Source organism: Plectropomus leopardus, chromosome 18 (assembly GCF_026936395.1).
Source record: "Plectropomus leopardus strain MGB_pleo_1.0 chromosome 18, ASM2693639v1, whole genome shotgun sequence".
Classification (NCBI taxonomy): Eukaryota; Metazoa; Chordata; class Actinopteri; order Perciformes; family Serranidae; genus Plectropomus; species Plectropomus leopardus.
Window position 1 is genome coordinate 16,976,864 of NC_142193.1, and position 17,438 is coordinate 16,994,301.

General features: G+C 38.8%; 1 protein-coding gene across 2 annotated transcripts; it reads left to right on the forward strand.

The window, feature by feature from the left end:
• Positions 1-1,512: 1,512 nt before the first annotated feature.
• On the forward strand, positions 1,513-16,539 carry tyk2 (tyrosine kinase 2). 2 transcript variants are annotated; one of them, XM_042504254.2, is made up of 24 exons: positions 1,517-1,676; positions 2,563-2,765; positions 2,884-3,004; positions 3,838-3,970; positions 4,059-4,222; positions 6,391-6,766; positions 6,852-7,037; positions 7,346-7,503; positions 7,597-7,714; positions 7,797-7,980; positions 8,095-8,201; positions 9,385-9,558; positions 9,694-9,781; positions 10,036-10,163; positions 10,555-10,690; positions 12,026-12,177; positions 12,311-12,461; positions 12,542-12,633; positions 12,717-12,906; positions 13,246-13,364; positions 15,231-15,403; positions 15,488-15,605; positions 15,726-15,836; positions 15,917-16,539. In XM_042504254.2, exons 2-24 carry the CDS (start codon positions 2,582-2,584, stop codon positions 16,058-16,060), a joined length of 3,507 nt encoding a protein of 1,168 aa, XP_042360188.1. In that variant the 5' UTR covers positions 1,517-1,676; positions 2,563-2,581; the 3' UTR covers positions 16,061-16,539. The 2 variants fall into 2 exon arrangements, with proteins under 2 accessions (XP_087947315.1, XP_042360188.1); XM_088091189.1 differs by lacking the exons at positions 15,488-15,605; positions 15,726-15,836; positions 15,917-16,539 and having other exon boundaries at positions 1,513-1,676; positions 15,231-15,407.
• Positions 16,540-17,438: the final 899 nt, after the last annotated feature.

Genomic DNA, 17,438 nt, shown 5'->3' on the forward strand with positions numbered 1-17,438 from the left:
AATTTTCATTATATGAATATGAATATGAATATATGAATTAAGGTCTATTTTCACACGGCAAGTGCCTTAGAATAAATCGTTATACCTGACTATTTAATCTAATTAAGTCCCACACTACTGCCCTTATGTTTATTTTTTCTTGACAGTGTTGACTGGAATTGTAGCAATACCGGGGAAATGGAGGAGATCACTACATATGCTGTATCTGATATATGATGGATAATAAATATTCAGTGGTGAGAGAAGTATTCATACTTTACTCAAAAGACGCCACTTGTAAAATACTCCATTACAAGTAGTCCTGTTTTCACAAGCATCCTTAAATACTTAGAAGTATTCATTGCACAATATGGCCCCCATTAGAGTATGAAATTTAATCTTCATTCGCACTTTATTCTAACAAGTCTAATAAATAACATTTTTTAAAATGTATTATATATGTTTTTGTGATATTTATATGCGGACGAAATAGTATAGTTGTCAAATAAATGGCATGAACTGTACTTAAGTAAAATACATCAGTCATGTATTTAGTTAATTGCTGTCACTGTTAACATGTAAGTCCATACTTAATGATTTCTTCTTTATTTTAGGTTTCATTTTGTGTCTTTACTCACACATTTAATCATGTCTCATGGGGTTATGCAGAATTTGCAGGTTGAGGCATGAAGAAAATATGAGGTGAAAAAAAGCTGCAGAAGTCCACATCATTGATGCATGTTTGCACAAGCACAATATCCTCAAAAGGGCTTTCGTTTTTCAGATACTCCAAACCCAGGCAGAAATCAACACGACCATGTTTTGTTTTTTTTTGTTTTTTTAATCAAAAAACTATAATAATTTTCTTTGTCCCTTTCATGAAATGAATGGTTGTGACAAAAATATTTTATGCAACAAAAAATGATGAAAGTGATCAATATATTGACTCACTTCATAGAAAAGATAGATGGTGGGGGCGTTTAATCTCATGTAATGTTTTACCTATTTATTGGGTTTGGTTTAAGTTTGCATTAACATCGACCCTAATATCTGCCCTACAACCCAAAGCAACGTGAATATCAAAACGTGTTTATTTTAAAGCTATGGCACATATATATATATATATATATATATATATATATATATATATATATATATTCTTGTATTATATATATTCGTGCAATTTCTGGACATTTCTTTAGAAAATTGGTCATTGCCTTTTTTCCTCAATGTTATTCTAAGAAATCAAACCAATTTGCTCAGTGTTAAAGGCTGAAATAGCTGGTGAGAGTCATCGAAACGCAACACAGGGAAGCTTAAGTCGATCCAGGTTTTAAAGGGTTAATACCCCCCCCCCAAAAAAAAAAAAAAAACACGCCCCAAAAGAATCAAGTAAATTTGTGAACTTCCTCCGCCAATTGGGTTGTACTACTATTTCTCTTAATACTTTCATTTCAGACTTTTATTTTGAAAGGTTATACCCTCTGTGCGTGCTTGTACGCGCGTGCCAGCTGGAGGGAGTGACCATGTTGGTTTTCAGGAAACCAGTGAGGTCTGCTGTCGCTCGCACTTCACTCGAAATCCGAGAGCAGGAGGCGAAAGGGGAAACACATTCACAAGATAATGAAGCCTGAGTGTCGGTTCATCTCACCGCGTTAGGTTTTTACGTGACACCGTCAAAAGCTCGCCGGTAAATGGTAAGATGCTCCACCGTCACACGTTGTTCAGTTTCACAGATATAGCGTTAATAATGTTTACATATTTCACTGTTATGGCATCGGATACACCGTGATATATGTGAGGACTCGTGTTTTCGGGGACACCGTGACGCAGACCGTGTGTGTGTATGTTGAGTTTTTTTTTTTTAATGAAGTATATCTGTTGTTGTGCCATACGGTGATGTGGTGTATTGTGAAATGTAAACAACTTGGATGAGGAAAAACCCCCGGAAGGCCTTTTGTCAAATTGGTCTGATTATCTGACGTCATATTTTAAGTTACTTGTACTTTTTTACTCATTTGTAAACGTACCACTATAGCTCTCTAAACTAATTATCGCGTGAAATAAGAAATACCGTGTATTTTATTACAGGAAATCGCAAGGTGTCGCTTTAAATGTGCTCTTACGTGTTGTTTACGTCGGCACTTTGCATGTTAAACACATTTTATTATCATTATTGTTATCTCATACTGTCATCGGATATTGTATTTCTTTTTTGTCTACTTCTTTTTTTTTGTTTTATTATTACTGTTTTTATATACTTGTGTGTCATATTTAGAGCACTTAGCTGCCAACTTTGCTTATCTGCTTCATTGATGATCTTTACGGTATTGTTGGGGTTGCTGTTTGCTGTTTTTCTCGAAATAGCCGTATTTATTTTGCTTTAATCCTGCATTGTTTGAAATCTATGATCAACCTTATAAAGCACTTCGTTTCAAAAAGTGATTTGAAAATAAAATGTATTATTATTATTATTACTACTACTAATGTGTACATGCCTCCATCCAGTATAACAACCGATGAACTAAGCAGTCATTTACTAAAGTTTACATTTATATGTGTGTGTCTCTCTTTGTGTGTTAGTGATTTGGCTGCACCCACCATGTCCAGAGGTGCGTGGTCCAAGCGTTCGAGGTCTGGGGCATCCCCGGGGCTGTGTGAGCCCCCTCAGGGTCCGGGCATCCATGTGTACCTGTTCTGGTCAAAGGAGGGCGAAAGATATTTGTCCCACACAGGTGGACAGGTCACAGCAGAGGAGCTGTGCATCTCAGCTGCAGAGGCTGTAGGTAAGAGTGACTCATTAGACTCACAGAGAGCAAAAATGAAAGTATTGAGTTTTTTGTCATGTGATATTTTTCCCTGCTTTTGCAAAATGTGCATAACGCCTGTATGTTATTCCACCAGGGATAACTCCTTTGTGCCATGTGTTGTTTGCTCTGTATAATCCACAATCTCGCTGCTGGTACAGTCCGAACCACGACTTCAGTCCAGAGAACGCTGGCCTCGTACTTCACTACTGTATGAGGTTAGTGTAACCAGTGATGGAATGTAACTAAGTACATTTACTCAAGTAATGTACTTAAGTATGAATTTCAGATACTTGTACTTTACTTGAGTATTTTGTTTTCATGCTGTTTTACACTTTTACTCCACTACTTTTCACCAAGAAATATTGTACATTTTACCTCACTGCATTTATCTGACAGCTTTAGTTACCTAACAAATTAAGATTGTTGCATAAAAACATAATAAGGGTTTATAAGATAGGACATGTTGTCATTAACAAATTAAGTTTACAATTAGATGATTAACCAATTCACAGAAAATGAAGTGACAATTATTTTGATAAACATTGAAGGTATTTTCTATTTTTTCTAATTATTTTTGAGTTTTAGAGAGGTGTTATTTTCATTTTTTAAAAAAATCATTTCAAGTTTTTTTTAAATTTTAGATTTTTTACATTCTTTTCTATATACCTTTGAGTTTTAGGGGTGTTTTTTTAATATTTTATTTAAAAGATCATTTTGATTTAAAAAAAAAAAGTTTTTTCTTTAAAAAAATATTTTTAAGTTTTGTGGTGTTTTGGATGTATTTTTTGTATCTTGAAGGTTTTTCTTCATTGGGTACTTTTATTTTAAATCATTTAAGTACATTTTCCTGAGTGTAGTTATTTTTTGCTTCAGTATCATTTTCAATGCAAGACTTTTACTTGTAACAGAGTTATTTTCACAGGGTGGTATCCGTACTTTTACTTAAGTAAAGGATCTGAGTACTTCTTCCACCACTGACTGACACATGAAAGGCTGATAAATCACACTGGGCATATTCATATTGTTTGTCTGGTTTCGTTGTGCCTAGGTTTTACTTTCGGAATTGGCATGGACTGAATGAGAAGGAGCCAACTGTATACCGTTATGCTCTCAGATCCGGGACAAATCAGGGGGGATCGCCACTGCTTGAAATCACATCCTTAGAATACTTATTCTTCCAGGTTGGTGTTGACTGGCTGTTTATTGAGCGAATATCACATCACAATAGCTAAGTACCTAACCCTCTTTACTTCTTGTGTCTCCAAAAAGGCTAAATATGAATTCGTGAACGAAGTAGTGCAGTTGGAAGACCTTCAGTCACAGGAAGAGATAAGTCGCTTCAAAAATGAGAGCTTGGGGATGGCCGTGCTTCAGCTATCACACCAGGCAATACAGACAGGCAGCACCTTACAAGACGTTGCCGAAAAAGTCAGGTAATTACTTTAGTTGGATATGGTACGGTGAAACGGTAAACAACTGTTACATGCACCTAAAAGGATACACCCACAAATTAACCATTTATATATCAGTTACTGATGTTGTGGTACCTTGAATTCATGAAGAAAATGTTTTTCACACATGCTGTTGTTGAACAAAGAATCCAAAAATGGCAAACATTGTTTAATAATTGAAGTAATAGGGACTAAATTCAAAAATAGCAAAACTACATCAAAACATTTGTTTACAAGCTCTCACACAACTTGTGCAGTATAATCCAACTCTCCTTTATCCTGTCAAATACTCTTGCTTCCAAATCACGCTAAAGTGCCTTGTTTTCAGCCCTTTCTCACCGAAACTAAAATTGAAAGCATGGATAAGTATCACTATTAGCCCCAGTCAGAAAAGCCTGAAGAAGACAGTTCAGTGAGTTTTGAAAGCACTGAGCATGAGACTAGATAAAGTTAATTTGAGCCCAGCTCCTTTACCACTGCATAAAAACCCACTAATACATGCTAACACCAGCCTTTTTAATTTAATGGGACGTGTTACAATCGGCATTCACACCCGCAAAAAGTGACTCTTCAGTAGGCACAAGTGTTCATCAGCTCTGGCTCCAATTAGCCTCAATGGAAATACATTTATAATCCTGCATGAGTTGTGTTACAGTTTGCAAACAGAGATTTTGATATACTTGTGCTGATGTTAAACAGGGTCCCCGTTTCAGGCTTACTGCAGGGGGGCTACAGGTATTTAATCAAAGCTTTATTATTGTTATTATTTTTTTTAAAAATTAAAATGAATCTGTCTGAAAATGCACATTAATATGAATACAACATATATATCGCAAAGATTATTTTGCCGTCAAAATACCTATTTAATTTACAGTATACCGCAGTAATGATATGTTAACTTTTATCTTTGAATCTGTGCAAAATCATGTGAGCTAGCTAATGCTAAATCACTGTGCGGCACCTTTTCTTTTTTCACATATTAGACAATTAACTGTATTATTAGTGGTATGTTAAGTGCACAGACATTCTTGTGAACCACAGTGGTTTGTCTCGTAACTTTTTGACACACCGTCCGCTTCAGAAACAACAGATGAAAGTGCAGCAGGTGAGGCTAACACACCTAGTCATTATACAACTGCTGCTGACTTAGCAACTACAGGAAAGTGCAAGCGAGAGAAATCCCAAAAATCATGGGAGTTATCAGTAGTCAAACTCAATTTTATACAATCTATGTAATAGAGGGTGCCTGTTTCGCCTCACTTTCAGCAAAGTCCTTGGCCTAAAAAAAGTTTAAGACCCCTGCTTTAATTAATCGACAATTCTTTTTTTTTCCCTCAAAAAACAAAAAAACTGATGGTCACTATGTGTATGTTTAAATCTGTCAGTCCAGGGTGCCCATGTTTATGGAAAACCCGCAAAAGTCATGGAATTTCAATATCTGATTTTCCAGACCTGGGAAAGTTATTGAATTAGTAAAGATTTAGGGAAGTCATGGACTTTTGTTATAATAAAAGAAATTGTTACGTTATTTTTCTATAGATAATCCATGTCCAAATCCAAGTATTAAAAGTGTATGCCCTTATTCTTATGTGTTGCAACGCTGTTTAAAAAAAAAAAAAGTTTGTAATCATATCATATTATACTATCAAATGATAGTGTGATCATTTCCGTTTCCCTTCATGCTCAAGAGCCAGAGCGAGAATGATATTATTGTGAATGTTTGTATGACTGTGACTGCAGTCTGAAGTATTAGAAGTATGACTATGAACATAAGCAACTAATAGAGATTGGAAAAGGTTGCTCATAAATTTTTATACAATAATTGTTTTGTTCGTGTTATATGTCGTGTATGGCCTCGTAAATTTTATTGTGTCCTTAAAAAGTCATTAAAAGTTTGTTCATGAAAATGTGTGGGAACCCTGTTAATCAACAAATATGTTAAATGGTTTATAATAATTTGAAGATGTTTTGATGGCAATATATTAGTATTTGTCTCACTATAGTAGTAATGTTTATTTTACCGTTTCTGTCCTATTTTCTGCTACAGTGAGAATCCACTTTCTCCTCCGGATTATCAAAGCTTCAAAACTAATCTAATCCCTTTAATCCAGCTAACAAAATATTTATTTATTTTTTAATTTTTTTTTCAGTTTCTTGCGATGCATCCCGAGATCTTTCGCCAAACAGATTTCCAAGGACAACTTCCTGACAAAAATCAGGATCCGGCGGGTGTTTGCAGAGTTTGTGGGGACCTTCCAGCACACTGTGGATAAGGGGCAGCTGGGCGCCCAAGAGATCATGTATAAGTACATCTCTACGCTTGAACACTTGGCGCCACGTTTTGGCACGGAGACCTTCCCTGTGTCCCACCTGGAACTGAGAGAGGACGGTGATGGAAGCAGCTCTTACTCTAACACCACCCATGCACAGGGTGCCTCGAAGGACAGCTTCAGAATGCCAGCCACACATGAGATAATGGTGTCTGGCACCAAGGGGATCCAGTGGAGGGAGGTGTCCAGTCATAAGGTTTGGGAAAATACAATTTCACGCTTCTAATTGTGTGGTTTATTCTGCTCTGTGGACATTTTGCTCATTCTTTCTCTTTACCCAGGCGCAGGCAAACACTTACCTCAGGAATGACTACATGAACTACATGAAGAGAACAAAACAACAGTCCAGCCAACCGAATGCAAACACTCCCAATAAATGGACCTCCTTCTGCGATTTCCCTGAAATAACTCACATAGCCATCACTGGAGATAATGTGTGCATTAGCACTCAGGACAATCACTGCATGGTGAGAGTACTTGTTTACCCTTTTATGTAAAAGCTGCAGTACATTAATTCAATTGGTAAATGTGCTGCATTAGTCCAGTTGATATGCTGTCTATTAGTCATTTTCCTGATCAGGTTGTTTATTCTTTTAAGAGTCTGCTGCTCAGTATATGCTCATTTTGTCATATATTCTCCAGTTCTATATGTTTCTGACTGTGAGAGCTTTGGGTTTCTGTATGCTTTAGGCTTTTTATTATGTTTTGAATTTGTATGTGTCTGTAGGTGGGAGCTCTGATTGTAAGCTTGTGGTGTTTCTGTATATGTATGTAGGAGGTTCAGATGAACTCCAGCCAGGAGGCCCGTTCCTTCATCTCCCTCCTAGATGGATACAACCGACTGACTGCGTTCACCCACCACTATCTTTGTCATGAAGTGGCTCCCCCAAGGGTAGTGCTGAGTGTAGCAAATGGACTGCACGGACCTATGCAGTGAGTCTTCTCCTCTTACACATGCACATACAGACACAAGTAGGCTATAGAAGGAACACAGTGCATTATATCACAACTCTGGTCCACTTCCAGTGATGACTTTGTGCTGCTGAAGCTGAAAAAGGAAGCAGCAGAGGAGGGAGCTTTCCTCGTACGTTGGAGTGCTCTCGACTATCACCGTATCATCCTTGCTGTCCTGAGCAAAAATGGGGTAAGTCAACACCCACGCTCCTTTCTGGAAAGGATTGCAGTGCAGTGATGATGACAATTTGTGTATTCATTGTGGCTCATAGAACGGATCGAAGCCAAGCCACAAGCAGTTCCGGATTCACCTCAAAGGTTCGATGTTTTGTCTGGAGGGTTGGGACAAAGAATTCTCCAGCATGAGGGAGCTCACAGAGAGCCTCAAGACCTATGTGCTCAAGTCTGGATCGGACAGCTTTACTGTCAAAAAGTGCTGTTTGCCAAAACAAGGAGGTTTGTGATATCAATTCTAGACGTTTCTCCGCTTCCTACCAAAATCAATGTCACTCATGTTGTGGGATATTAGTTACTAACAAAGGTTTATCTATGTGTGTTTGTGTGATGTAGAGCTAACCAACCTTCTGGTGGTGAGGCAAGGTGTTCACACTGAATCCTTGTCCGTGAATACGGCACAGCTACGCTTCCACCAGATCAAGGACAAAGACATTGTACAGGTGACGGAGACCCAATTGCCACCTTCATGTGACCCTGTCACTGGAGCCGATTTCTCAAATGAACACTGGGCGATGTCCACAGTTTTACTTTCACACATTTAGCACACAACAGGATGTTGTCCAAGTCACGTTCTGACCCCCTGGAAATACTTGGTTTAGTCAAGGGTTGGTGCCTGGGTAACAAATGCAGGAGGTAGAAAATTATGTGGAGCAAGGCCACACAGCAGAATCGTAATTTATTCATAAACAAGCGACTCTTTTGCCATTCCTTGAGTTTGTCTGATGACTTTTGGCTTTGGCTCTTTATTACAGAAGTTTCTGAATCTTGTCATATCTCCAGTTAGAAATATTAATTGCCATCCTCATGTAACTAACCTTTTGCATGATAGACATGTCATCAACACACCCACTCGCTCACTTTGAGTTCTCCGAACAATGTATTCACACCTGGGCTCAGTGGGAAATTACACAGACTTTGTAGTAGTGAGCTGGCAGAGTGAAGTTTGTTTAATGTCTGATCCGTAGTCTATAAATAATGGACATAGTTACTGCGATGTCACCAATTGGTTTGTGGACTCCTGTTTTGAATGCTGGGGTTCAGTATTTCGGCCATCGCCCTCTGTTTTTTTGGAACCAGAAGTGACCATATCATATTTGGACAAGAGGTTGGAGCTGTGGTGGAGCAAATGTTGATTTTACTCACTGACCGTAACAACGCTGTTGTCATTTAAGGGGTCCTGCCCTTAAGTATGTGCAACTTTGGACCTTAATTAAATGTAAACGGGTGAGCTATAGAAAACTTCTTACCCCGTACAGTTGTCATCAATGTTGAAATGAGCTATAAAGATCAAACCATTTTTTGTACTAGGCTGTAAACATGTTTCTTTCTGCCGTGAATGTGGACATTTTAACAAAAGGACCTATGGGGATTTGCCCTGTTTTAGAGCCAGACTCAAGTGGCCACATTAACTACAGTTTTTGGCACCTCCGAATTGGCTTAATTTTTCAGCTTCAGAGGTTGCCACTTGGTTCAATCCAACTGATTTGAACATTTACGATCTCACACACAGCTCCTGTGGGTAATGTCTAGATAATTTTAGGTTAGCGGTGCATGTATGAAAGGGGCTTAGCTTTGTTGTTCTCAGTTTCGTGACTGACTAGTTGGTGTTGTGTTTGTGGGCAGGGACAGCATCTGGGCCGCGGGACCAGAACCAACATCTACTCCGGGCGTCTGCTGGTGCGAGGTGGAGGAGAAAATGAGGATGACGATGAGTTCAACAACAACTCTGCTGACCGCAAAGAAGGGATCCAAGTAGTTCTCAAGATTCTGGACCAAAGCGATAAAGATACTGATATAGTAAGCCTTGTGATCTTTAATAGTCTTTATGGTAACCAACAAAGAATAACAGTGGTAGCATGTTTACAATAACATGTATCATCGTCCTCACTTTTTATGTATTTGATCTTTACGCTGCTTTTGTCTTTTTTTTAGGGATTTTTGGAGACAGCGAGTCTCATGAGCCAGGTGTCCCACAGTCACCTGGTGTTTGTACATGGTGTGTCAGTCAAAGGTTCTGAAAGTAAGAGCAACACCGTTCACCTTCACAAAACTCATATTTAACTCTTAGGTGCGTGACTTCCTCTTTGGTACTTCCCCATCGCACACAGGATCTATGTTCATAGTCAAATTTTTGATTCCAGCACCAGGTGAACAGTGACGCAAATGCAAAACCACTATCACACTGTTCTATTTAAAGAGTATGCTGCTTGTTTACGTTTTGCTGTATGCTATAACATAGAGTGAATCCTTCAGACGTGTTTATGTTTTTTACAGATATCATGGTGGAAGAATTTGTGGAATTTGGGCCTTTGGATGTTTTCCTTCGCAAAGAAAAGGCCTCAGTGACGCCACAGTGGAAATTCATTGTTGCAAGACAACTTGCTAGTGCCCTCAATTATCTTGTGAGTTCAAACACTACTTCAGTTTTTTTTTGTATGCTAAAGATTATAATTCAATGCACTTACCTGACCACAAAGCTAAGTGGTCATTAAAATGAATTGAGAGTGAAGTAATACAAGTCATCTCCAGATAGTCTCATGCTCAGTCAGCTGCTGTAAGCCAGAGTGGTAAAATACTTTGAATAACAGAAACATGCAGCAGCTGTCCAACTGGGTGCCAAGTTTTGAGCTTGAGCTACATGCAGGAAATGAAATAATCTTATTATCACAACACACTTTGCGTGCCTCTCAGTTTTGCCCGATGACTATCACTGTCATTAGTTTTTGTGAACCTTATTATAACAATTTTTTGCATCCTAAAAAGTCGATACTTGTACCATTTTTGCCATTATAGGAGACCAAACGGCTGGTTCATGGAAACGTCTGTGCCAAAAACATTCTGGTGGCGAGACGTGGTCTGGAGCATGGCACCACTCCTTTTGTAAAGCTGAGTGACCCAGGGATCGCCCTGAGCGTCCTTTCAAGGGAAGGTCAGTTCCATAAACCACTTTACTCAAACTCTTAACTAACCACCTTATTCAAGAAAGTCCTCCGATGTTATGTCTTTTCTGTACTATTCTGCCTTATTTTAATCAGATTTAGGAAACGGAAAAGTTCGACCAGACCATTTCCTGTGACTTATATCCTATGTCTTGCAATTTTATCTCACAGTGTGTCATTTAAAGACACAGTTGGTAACTTTTATTAAAAATAATGTCCCTTATATTTGCTGACAGTGTGGCAATATCCGCAGACAGCAACAAAAAAGACAGACAAAATGAGTTAAAAAAAATCATACTGTGCCAACTCTGTTGCCTCGTAGCATCTCTCATGGCCATAGTGCAAGTTAACAGAAACAACCAATCAGGGCTGAGGAGTCTCTAATGCAGCTGTCATTCATGTCAGTCGCGGCTTGTGAACGCTGATCAAGTATAAAACAAAACTCTAACTGCATTGCCTTTTTCTTGCCTCAAATGTTTTCTGAAACGTATTTTAGTATAAAGTTTTGCTGTAAAATAAGAAAGTTTGTTATCCAACGATCATGTTAGAAAACAGTAAACTGAACTATGTTTCTGAAAATGTTTGATGCAGGAAACAGGCAATGCAGTAACAGTATCTTGATTCACATTTGATCAGATCTGCCTAGTTTGACTGCAGTTCAACAAGCGATTGACATGATTGACAGCTGTGTAAAAGACTCCTTGGCTCTTGATTGGTTCTTGCTGCCCTTGCCACGGAGTAACAATCTGAACCTGTCAGTGGCAAAAACAAGCACTTTTAATGGACGTAAATTGAACATGCTGCGAATGGTTATAGTGCAGTCTGCTGGCGGCTGCTGGCTGCTGCTCAGTACTGGACCAATTTCAAAAATGTTCTACCCATTAGTCATTTAGACACGAGTAAATGAAAAAATACAGTCCAGGTTGGCAAATAAAAAACTTAGCCTTTAAGGCTGTCAGAAATAAAAAAAAAAACTACTCAGATGTATTTTCAGTCATCCTGGTTAGTTTTGTCTGTCGTCTATGAACAAGGAGCTCCCAAATCCCACCTGATATCATTAAGTAGCTTCTGTAGCAGCTGACATTATATACACATAAGACACCAACTTTGTAGATTCTTTTATGTGTTTTTTGTGGTGTTTTTTTTATTGATTGAGGTCATTTAATAAAAAGTAGAGCACATTTGTACAGTTTTCTCAAGCTAAATGTCTGTTCTTTTTGTGGAGTTCTTCAAAAAAGTTTAACCAGAGCCCCTGCAGCCTGAGATCACCTGAACATGATGCATGTAACTTCTGTCTTTTAAATTATCGCTGTTTTGCACTGCAGAACGTCTTGAGCGCATCCCGTGGGTTGCCCCTGAGTGTATCGACATTGGTGCACCCATTGGCAGTGCTGCTGACCAGTGGAGCTTTGGCGTTACGTTGCTCGAAATCTGCAACAATGGTGATCTTCCCATGAGTGGCAGCACACTGTCCGAGGTACACCATTTATTTCTCTTCCAACAGCCACAAGCTGTTACCGCCCATATAAATCCATTGATGTATTATATTGAAGTCTAAATCCATCTGACTTCTAATTATAACATTGTAACCTTTTCCATGCCCCCAACAGAAAGAGCGCTTTTTTCAGCAAAAGGGCCGTTTAGCCGAACCATCCTCCCAGGAACTGGCCAGCTTCATCAGCATGTGTTTGACGTACGAGCCTGTGGAGAGGCCTTCATTCCGCACTGTGCTCAGAGAGCTCACGGACATCATGATGAAAAGTGAGTCACCTTTCTCTTTGTTTTTCTTTCATTCCATCTTGATAAATTCGATAACTTGTGTTTTTGTTATCTGCACTCAGATCCTGATATATCCCCCAGTGAAACTCTCCCAGACACAGACCCGAGCGTGTTCCATAAACGCTACCTGAAAAAGATGCGGGACTTAGGAGAGGTGAGTTGTAATACCACATCACCTGTACTTTTTTTTCTACCTGTATGTCAGTAGTAATTCACTGCCCATTGTTGTGTCTGCAGGGCCACTTTGGAAAGGTGACTCTCTACTTGTATGACCCAGCCAATGATGGGACAGGGGAGCGCGTGGCAGTGAAAGCTCTGAAACAAGAGAACAGCCAAGTACCTGATGGCTGGATAAAGGAGATTGAGATCCTGAAGTCTCTTTATCACAGCAACATTGTCAAGTACAAGGGCTGTTGTACTGAGCTGGGTGAGCCCTCAGCTGTCATCTAACTGCTTTGAATATGTTTATTCGTATGTCAAAATACAGCGTCTGCATGTGCAAAGGAGTGCTCGTCAGTACTCTCTTTTAGCTTGCAGTGCTCAGTGGATGATTCACGGAATTGATTTTTGGTACCTGCTGTTCCTCTGTAAACACTGAAAATCTATTCAAAGTGCAACTCTGTTCCCCTTCTTTGTCAATATTTTGAGTTTTCAGCACACAGCACGCCGACTGAGCACCACTGACCCTTTAACAACAGGTCATTCTGTGCTTTGAAAAGTTATGGAAATAGGAGGATAAAAGCAGTGTTGCAATTTCTTTTGACAGGAGGACAAGTGGTGCAGCTGATAATGGAGTACCTTCCCCTGGGGAGTCTGCGGGAGTACCTTCCCAAACGTAAACTGGGAATGTGCCAGTGCCTTATGTTTGCTCAGCAGATCTGTCAGGTGAGTGAGTGTGTGTGTGTGTGTGTGTGTGTGTGTGTGTGTGTGTGTGTGTGTGTGTGTGTGTGTGTGTGTGTGTGTGTGTGTGTGTGTGTGTGTGTTATAACAGTACTCCTTGTATTGTGTGCACACTTCTCCTTCATTTGGAAGAAGCCTTGTACACACTTGGAATTGTCTTTGGTCAATAATCCACCACATAGCATATTGTCATTAATTCATTTGCTTAAGTTGGGTAGTTTGGTTGCACTTGAATAATTTACTGTTGACTCTCAGTAACCAGGAATTAATCTCTTAGCAGCATGCTGTCGATTGTCCCATCATTCGCATCTTTGTCAGAGAGTCAGTAAATATCAAGGCAGCCCTGATATTGTAAACTTGCCATTTTATGATTGAATTCACAATGTAATGTTTATACTTTCTAGTAAATATTGCCATATAATACGCTTTGTAGAGTAGTTCAACAGAAATATTCTGTAAATCACTTACTATTGGTTTCATACATATTATAAGATCTCACATACTATTTTAGTGTTCTAAATAACATGCTAGAAGTCCATAATCATAATACCTGAGCTAGGGTAGCTAACATGAGCCTTTATAGATTCAAAACCACGATGGGTAAAGTTTCTTTTATATATGACGGTGCTATGGAGTGGAACAAACTGCCTCTTGCAATAAAGAAAGTGAGAACCTACAAGCCTTAAAGAAAATGGTCAAACAGAGCCTGCCTGCCTGATATCATCTCCAAATAAGGTCATAGTCATTTTACACAATTTCTTAAAAAAAAAGACTGTACATTTGTGTATTGCTGTTGTTGTTTTTTTTATTTGCATGTATATCTGTGGGCTGGTTGTTGTGTCTGAATGTGGTGTGGTGTTGATGTGCACTTTCCACTTTTGCAATTGTGTGGCTGTCTCCATCTTGTGTAGTGGAAGGTTTGACTGAACAACAGGGACCACAATGACAACGCCATATTCGCCTGTACTTTTTTTTTGTTGTTGTTTTCACAGCTGTATTTAAATCTTGTCAAATGAACCAAACTAAACTAAAAAGTGGTAGTACTGAATTTCGGACATAGCATTTAGAGTTAACAGCCATGCTAACGTTTCTGTGAGGCTGGACTGTAAATCCTAATGAGTCCTAAAACCTGTTATTGAATTACCAATTTAGCATCGCTGGTTTCCTCGTCTCAAAGTCTACAGGGTTTTTTGAATTGGTTTTTGGGTTAGATGCCAAAAACCAAGATGCCAACAAGTGGCTACATGAGACTGTGGGCTGTCATCACATCGAGCTGCAGCAAACACGGCTTTACAACCTGGTCACAGTGGCAACGTGACTGTTGTATAGTTAGTTTTAGCCTAACAGTAGCTTTTAACTTCTGGTGATTAAATGTAGGCTTCAAAAGTCCTGAAAGTGTTGGACACTCGTAAAGATTATCTTGCTGAACGAAACGTGTAAATATCTTAATCATTAGTTTACCACAGAGCTTATTTTATGCAGTGGTCCAAAATCCAATGGAAAAATCTCACTAGCTTTTTGAAGAGAGAATCAGGGCAAAGCTAACTTCTTGTTCCGCCTTTAGAAAAATGTCTTCACTCTATAATGTTCATCATGTTAATCATCTTAGTGTTGTGTGTTAATCAGGGGATCACCTTGGTCAGATTTATCAATGGGGGAACATCAATGTCTGTACAATATTTTGTGTTAATCTGTCCAAGGCATGGTTAAAAACTCGATACTACTGGAAACTTCTAAAGGCTACCTTTTCTTTTTCAGAAACATTTTTCTCTGCTATTTCTTTACACACGGGGTTTTTTGTGCTTTCTCTCAGTTATTGTATCCATCTTTTATTTCTGCTCTCTTTTAAAGGGCATGGAGTACTTGCACTCAAAGCGATACATCCATCGAGACCTGGCTGCTCGTAATGTCTTGGTGGAAAATGACAGTTTGGTAAAGATTGGAGATTTTGGCTTGACAAAATACATCCCCGAAGGCGAGATTTACTATCGTGTCCGCGAGGATGGTGACAGTCCAGTGTTCTGGTGAGTTCATGCAGCACTTAACAGTGTTATTCAATTCTTTGTTTCATGTTTTGGCCATTAATCTGTATTTTTTGTACTCTATAGGTATGCCATTGAGTGCTTGAAGGAAAGCAAGTTTTCCTTTTCCTCTGACATTTGGTCCTTTGGTGTCACGTTGTATGAGATCCTGACCCGCTGTGACCATCGCCAAAGCCCTCCATTAGTACGTCATCAGTGGCATCTTATAAAAAGCTCAAATCAGCATATATTTTCATGTAAGACTAATGAAATCAATTTTAAATCCCTGTGTTAAATATGCCATGTACTCTTGTGTTTTTTATAGAAGTTCTTTGAAATGATGGGGGCGACCCAGGGACAGATGACCGTGATGGTCCTGATAAAACTGCTGGAGAAACAGCTGCGATTACCTCGTCCTAAAGACTGCCCGCACGAGGTAACATGAAAAACTATTGAAATTTTATTGGCATTATGAGTAGCAGGATATTTTTACCATTACCTTTTTTTTAACAACAGGTGAAGCTGATAATGGAGCAGTGTTGGACTGCGGACCCTTCACAGCGGCCAACATTCGGATCTCTGATCGAAAAGTTGGAGGCTATTCGCCAAACATATGACTGGCAGTCTAATATAAACTTTTCCTCAGCCCAGATTTACTGATCAGGACTCTGAAGATCTACTTGTCTGTCCACATGCATACACTTTGCCATTATAACAACCATATATTACAGCTAATGTTGTAATTTCAGCTGTGCAATTCCTACATTCTTCATCCACATAGACCTCTTTATACTGTAGGTTTCTTTTTTGATAAACTGCTATCTTCTCATATATGATATTAACCCGATGATAAACTCCATTGGTGTGATTTGTTTTGAAAAGTGGAAATTTATGAAATGTGATGCCCTGGGCAGTCAGCCACTGAGCTCTAGCTCTTTTAAAAATCATAGGTTTGCATATATCACAGTAAGTATTAAGAATGTCTGCAAAGTTGGAAGATTCACATGATTTCATTTTATGTTTAATGTTTGTACATTTTTGAGTGTATGTTAACTTTTCATTTTGTATAAACCAAAAGAACAAATTTAAAATCTTGTAAGCCATTTTTCACATGCCCTTTTATTAAAGATTGAAACCAATTTTTCATGTGTCAAAAAATGTAAAAAAGAAAACACCAAAAATTTTTTTTACAGAATGCTCAACAAAGATACATCTTTTACATAGATATCACTGATCGCAAGCTAATAGACAACAGTCTTCTACATTAATTATTTCTCAGACAGGTCACTGATCCAGGAAATACTATTTCCAAATATTGCGTTGTCTTGGGAAAAAAATAAAACATGCAGCACTACTGTTGGCAACAATGCACCTAAGGTCTTACTGCAGAATGACAAAAACAAGAATGCTGCTGCTCAGACATTGGACTAATTTATACTAATATATACATAAACCATATATAACTGTGTGGGTATGAAACAGGCCAAATTACTTGGATGCATCACAGAGCCATAAAGCACCATCTGACAAAACTGCTATCCTGTCCTGCAGCAAGTGAGGAGCAGCCAAATGCAACATAGGCTCATATTGAACCAGTGTTTGAATCATGCATAAACCTTGAGGAAGACTAGGCCATTTACACCAGGTAGAACCTGATACATGGACAGAACCTCAAACTCAACATTGCTAAAGACATTTTTTTCCCCATAATTCACTGGACAAAGCTGTCTAGACAGCTGCAGTATTGCACAATTCAAATTATCTGCCAGGGTTTCATCATGTGTCTGCAGGAAAATGTCTAAATGACCAATGTGTCACTGAATAGAACCCTTTAAGGAATAGTCCGGAGTGTTGCCATCATCAGCTGAGAATGGGCGTTCATACTATAGTGCTGTGCACGATGGAAATATAAGACTGACTGTCCAGACAATTTAGGGACTGATAGTTATTTGTAAGGGGGGAGGCAGTGATGCAAAACAGGAACCAAATCAAATCATTGTTCAAGCACTGGGGAGATGTGTTTGTGTGGCTTAAGGGA

What these genes read in the sequence shown, in the direction of transcription:
- tyk2 (XM_042504254.2), top strand. Translation starts at nt 2,582, where the DNA reads ATGTCCAGAGGTGCGTGGTCCAAGCGTTCGAGGTCTGGGGCATCCCCG. An exon ending in GGGAGGTGTCCAGTCATAAG is followed by an intron (nt 6,767 to 6,851) that starts GTTTGGGAAAAT and finishes CTCTTTACCCAG; the next exon opens with GCGCAGGCAAACACTTACCT. An exon ending in GTCAGTCAAAGGTTCTGAAA is followed by an intron (nt 9,782 to 10,035) that starts GTAAGAGCAACA and finishes TGTTTTTTACAG; the next exon opens with ATATCATGGTGGAAGAATTT.